This window comes from Austrofundulus limnaeus, unplaced genomic scaffold (genome assembly GCF_001266775.1).
Source record: "Austrofundulus limnaeus strain Quisiro unplaced genomic scaffold, Austrofundulus_limnaeus-1.0 Scaffold529, whole genome shotgun sequence".
In the NCBI taxonomy this organism is placed as follows: Eukaryota; Metazoa; Chordata; class Actinopteri; order Cyprinodontiformes; family Rivulidae; genus Austrofundulus; species Austrofundulus limnaeus.
The window spans coordinates 145,646-150,205 of NW_013952931.1; the positions used below are offsets into that span (position 1 = coordinate 145,646).

At 35.7% G+C, this 4,560-nt stretch overlaps 1 protein-coding gene across 1 annotated transcript; it reads right to left on the reverse strand.

The window, feature by feature from the left end:
* Positions 1-1,897: 1,897 nt before the first annotated feature.
* cart4 (cocaine- and amphetamine-regulated transcript 4) lies at positions 1,898-4,080 on the reverse strand. The gene is made up of 4 exons (XM_014026139.1): positions 3,951-4,080; positions 3,706-3,867; positions 3,004-3,087; positions 1,898-2,475 (listed from the first exon to the last, which is right to left on the reverse strand). The coding sequence occupies exons 2-4, from the start codon at positions 3,844-3,846 to the stop codon at positions 2,368-2,370; spliced, it is 333 nt and encodes a 110-aa protein (XP_013881593.1). The 5' UTR covers positions 3,847-3,867; positions 3,951-4,080; the 3' UTR covers positions 1,898-2,367.
* Positions 4,081-4,560: the final 480 nt, after the last annotated feature.

Sequence of the window (4,560 nt, forward strand, 5' to 3'; positions counted from 1 at the left end):
AAACAGCTTTTTATAAGGTAAAAATAATAAAACAAGGTCTTTGTCTGCAATGATTAGACATGTTTTTTTGTTATTGTCATTAGTGATTATCTCAATTTCAGGTAAAAGAATTGACAAAATCCTACACACTGTGCCTTTAAAATCTAAATTAGCTTCTTTTATTTATGCTTTAAAAACGTAAAACACTGAGATAGTTTAACAGATTTCAAAAAGGTAACAGCAACAAGAGATATGATTTTTTTTCAAAAACAAAAAAAGAAAAAAAGTGGATTAAAATGTATCATGCCTGAAGTCTTCAAACAGCACAGCTAAAAACAATTGCCATGGGCTCCAGTGCTACACAACAACATATTACACAGTAAAAATAACACTAAACAACCCATTACTTAGAAAACATCAAAACAAATATGACATAATTTCACATAACATACAAACAATAAATAATTCAAAAGCATGTGCTTCATGACATCCACAATCACTTTAGGCTTGTGTCTAAGAATTGAGCGTGTGTTTGTAATGAGTTTAAATAGGTCACATGCAAAAACATAGATTTCATAATATATATTAATTAAGCCCTAAAAATTATAAATATACATACATATAATCATGTGACCAATGAACCACTTAGATCTAATTATTTAGATTTTATTATTAAACTATGCTGCGCTTTGAATGATTCATTATAAGTAGAGTACTGGACCATAACAAAGCTGCTACCATCGGCATTATATGAATGACATTTTTAAGCTTATTTAAAGCTTATTAATGTAAGGACTATATGCATCATGAGGCATAGCTATCATCTTAATAAAACAGTCTCAAAGTATTTATGCTGAAGTGAATTATTCTATAAATTGTACATGGCTAAATCATGATTAAACCTCAGATTTGAATGCTGAAATTAATCTTTATTCTCTCAGTTCAAACCTGTTTTTTCTGTAGCGGCCCGTGTGTTCAGTCCAGTAATTACTCTGTCTTATCTCTGAGAGCTGGAAAGCTAAATGTCATCCTGTCCACGATACTCTTTGATAAGCTGCACCTGTCTGTGCCACACATTGAAGGTTTCATGTAATCAGAACCGGCTCGTTCTGGCTGATGAAAACACATCCAAGTTACAAAAAAAAAAAATGAAGATCACACATTTTACTGTCAGGATTTGTGAATAAAGTAAAATAAAACACTCGTATAAACTTTGAGTTGCATTAACAAAAAGAAACTCACTGCCATTCATTTAACATCACAAAAATCTCTTTTAAGTTAATGATCAATTCAAATCTGATCATTTTCACATTTTACACCTCTTTGCAAGTTGAACATTGCATAAACAAACAGACTAGTGTTTCAACTATTTTTTATACATGGAGTAAATAAGTGGTAACAGTAGGACCAACATTTTCAAATCTGGGGGACAATTTTTGAGTTTTATTTTAATGAGTTCAACTTAAATTTGAAGTTCACAAAAGAACAAATTTTATGTTGCCTCGCAATTAATTTTACTAATATAGGTTAATATGTGCTACTGTAACAATATAAATGTTTATGACTAACAGAAAATTTCAGTTTAACTTTAAATTTGACTGTTTAAGTTGTCACAGAGCAGGAAAATGTAAAAAGTTTGTTTTTCTCACTGAGTCTGTTTAATTACAATAAAATGAAATAAATAAAAATAGCTGACATAACATGTAATCAAAATAAATCATTCTTTATACTTAGAATTTATGAATAATGTCAAAAATACACATCTAGCGTTTAATTCTAGCGTTTTGTGTGGACTCAAACATCAGAACAATGCATTTACCTCCATGGAACAATGACACAACACTGCCACCCTCAGGCTAGTTTCTGAATTACAAGCCAACTCTTGATCTGTTTTTAAAAACTTACAACACTTTACAACTTACTCTCAACATAAACTTTATTTTTCACTTTTTAATGATTTCTGACAAACATTAAAAAAACAAACAGTTTGAGGATTACAGGTGGGATTGTGTCCAAAGCTGTTTTTCAGGTCTAAAAACAAACAGTAATGTGTGTAAAATAAATAAATTTATCTGATGAGACGCTCCTCAGATAAATTTAACTCCAATCTTCAACAGTTCACGTTGAGCTTGTCTGTAAATCATGACGTCAGTGGAGTCATGCAGCTTTATGAAGAATCTTTATTAATAAAAATAAACGAATCTGAAGGACAAACACAGACTTGAAAAGAAAGTCAGACATCCAGAGACACAGTCAGGACTTCATAAGTTATCTTTATCCTCGTGGGAACATTTGGTGCGGTCCGTTTACAGAGTTTAAACACGATGCTTGGGGTGAAACGTTTGAGGTTGCCTCCTCACAAGTGTAAAGATAAATCTGTGTGGGTGTTTAATAGCAGCGCAGGAAGAAGGTGTTGCAGGCCGTTCCTCTCAGGCAGTCGCAGAGTCGGCCGATCCGAGGGCCGTGTTTCATCGCACACCGCTCGCCGACGTCACACTGAGAGGACAGAAACGTTACAATGTTACAGTTTTATCCAATATTTACTTTTGCAATTCAAAATTAAACTGTTGTGTCAACAGTCAGTGGAGGGGAACATTATTTCTCAACAACTCCCAAAACTTAATTAAGCTCGGTGCTTCCAACTTCCAAAAGTGCTGCCTCAAGTGGAGGAGAGCTGCTGCTCCTCCACGTCGAGAGGAGCCAGCTGAGGTGGTTCAGGCACCCGGTGAGGATGCTTCCTGGACGACACTATGAGGAGGTTTTTCAGGCAACTCAGACCTCAGGAAGACCTGGACATGCTGGAGATAGTCTGGTCTGGGAATGCCTTGGACCCCTCACAGACCCCTCTCTCACATAACTCTTCACGTATAACACTTTTTAGGTTCTTTACAGTAAAAACATCTTGAAAGTGACACAAAAGATGAATTTAAAGGGTTGGTTCTTTGTCATTTCTCTAGTTGAGATCACTAATATTACCGTAGTCGTGACAGAGACTGCTGTCAGATCTGTCACACATGTTCTCACCCGAGGGATCACGCTGGCTTTCTTCTCCACAGAGAGACCCATTCTGCTGTCAGCTTCATCCAAGAAACCCTTTAGTGCTTCAGCCTGCTCACACACACACACACAGAGAGAAAAACACAAACACATCACTAACAAATAATCATTAAATTAACGCCAGCATCATTTTTTGGCAACAATCCTTAAAACAACACAAATACAAACAGCAAATATTATCTTAAATATACCTGACAATAAATTTCACTGATTATTTATCACATCTGAGTTAATAAAATACCAACAAAATACAAAGTTACACCATGAGCAACCGAAACATGGAGGTTTTAGTTATTTCTTGTTGTAGATAATTAATTTAAAGGCACCTGCAACATCAGATGAGTTCACATTTCTCCTCAGAAATGTTATTTTATTTCAAATTCGATTTATTTTAGTAAATTATTTCCTGCTGCCTTGAACGTGTGCATCTAAAGATTTTATTTAATTTTTGAAGAAAGCAAGTCTTTTAATGGTTGATTACTTTTAAATTCTTTATTTAGCGTCTTAAATTGTTTTTGCATCAATACGTGTTTGAAGAGAAACAATGTCCTAATTTACTCCATTTAATCACATTTTACATTTTATATAATCAAACATTTTTAAAATGATAAATGTTTCAGCTTTTATCTCAAAGTTGCATTAATAAAAACGAACTGCTGTGACTCTCACCAGCTGGTTGGTTGTGAGTCCGAAGGCAGGCTCCTCCGGTGCCGGCGGCAGCTGATCTTCTGGCGACCTTTGACCCTGACAGACTGATGTCATCACAGACAAGACGACGGACATGTAGACGACAGCTCGCACACTCTCCATCTCCAAAAACGGCTTAAAAACCTAAAAAACAGTCAAGAGCTGAACAGAACTCTTGCAACTTAATTTGTAAAATCAGACTTTGTAAAATAAAGATATAAACTTACTTTTAGTGAATAAAAATAAGTTTAAATGGTTTAATCTTCTGTCTGTGACTTCAGCTTCAAACTATTTTTTTATTGTTTCTGCAGCTATTTTTCTTTCTTCTGGTTTTCTTCTTTAACCTCTTCCTCGTGAGGTCTGGGCTCTCCTGCTCCTTCATTTATACCTGCTCCTCCTCCTCCTCCTCCTCCTCCTCTCGTGATGCTGCTCCCTCAGATTATTCATGCATTCAGCTCATCAGATAAAGCGTGCCGACGTGTTGGCCCGTGATTGATGGCGTGTCTTTTCGCGCGCGTTAAGCACGTTGATGCCGAACATTCGCAGGCTCGTGTGCAGAGGTCAAAGGTCAGCCTGCGCCTCCCAGCTGAAGGTGAGAGGAGCAGAACCTTTGTTTTTTAATCCTGCAGCATTCACACTGAGGCTAAAACCATCTGTTGACGTCTGTTTATGACTTCAAGCTGCTTTAATGAGAGGCGAACAATCGTCATGTTTAAACCATGTGAAAACTGAAGCAGACACTTCATTCTGTTCAGGGTTCTTATTCAGGAGTTTTATTTTTATTTTTAATTTTAAAGGGATCCCCAATTAGTTGTAACATTAGACTTTATTTGATAA

What these genes read in the sequence shown, in the direction of transcription:
- cart4 (XM_014026139.1), bottom strand. Translation starts at nt 3,846, where the DNA reads ATGGAGAGTGTGCGAGCTGTCGTCTACATGTCCGTCGTCTTGTCTGTG. An exon ending in GACTCACAACCAACCAGCTG is followed by an intron (nt 3,088 to 3,705) that starts GTGAGAGTCACA and finishes GTGTGTGAGCAG; the next exon opens with GCTGAAGCACTAAAGGGTTT. An exon ending in AAGCCAGCGTGATCCCTCGG is followed by an intron (nt 2,476 to 3,003) that starts GTGAGAACATGT and finishes CTGTCCTCTCAG; the next exon opens with TGTGACGTCGGCGAGCGGTG.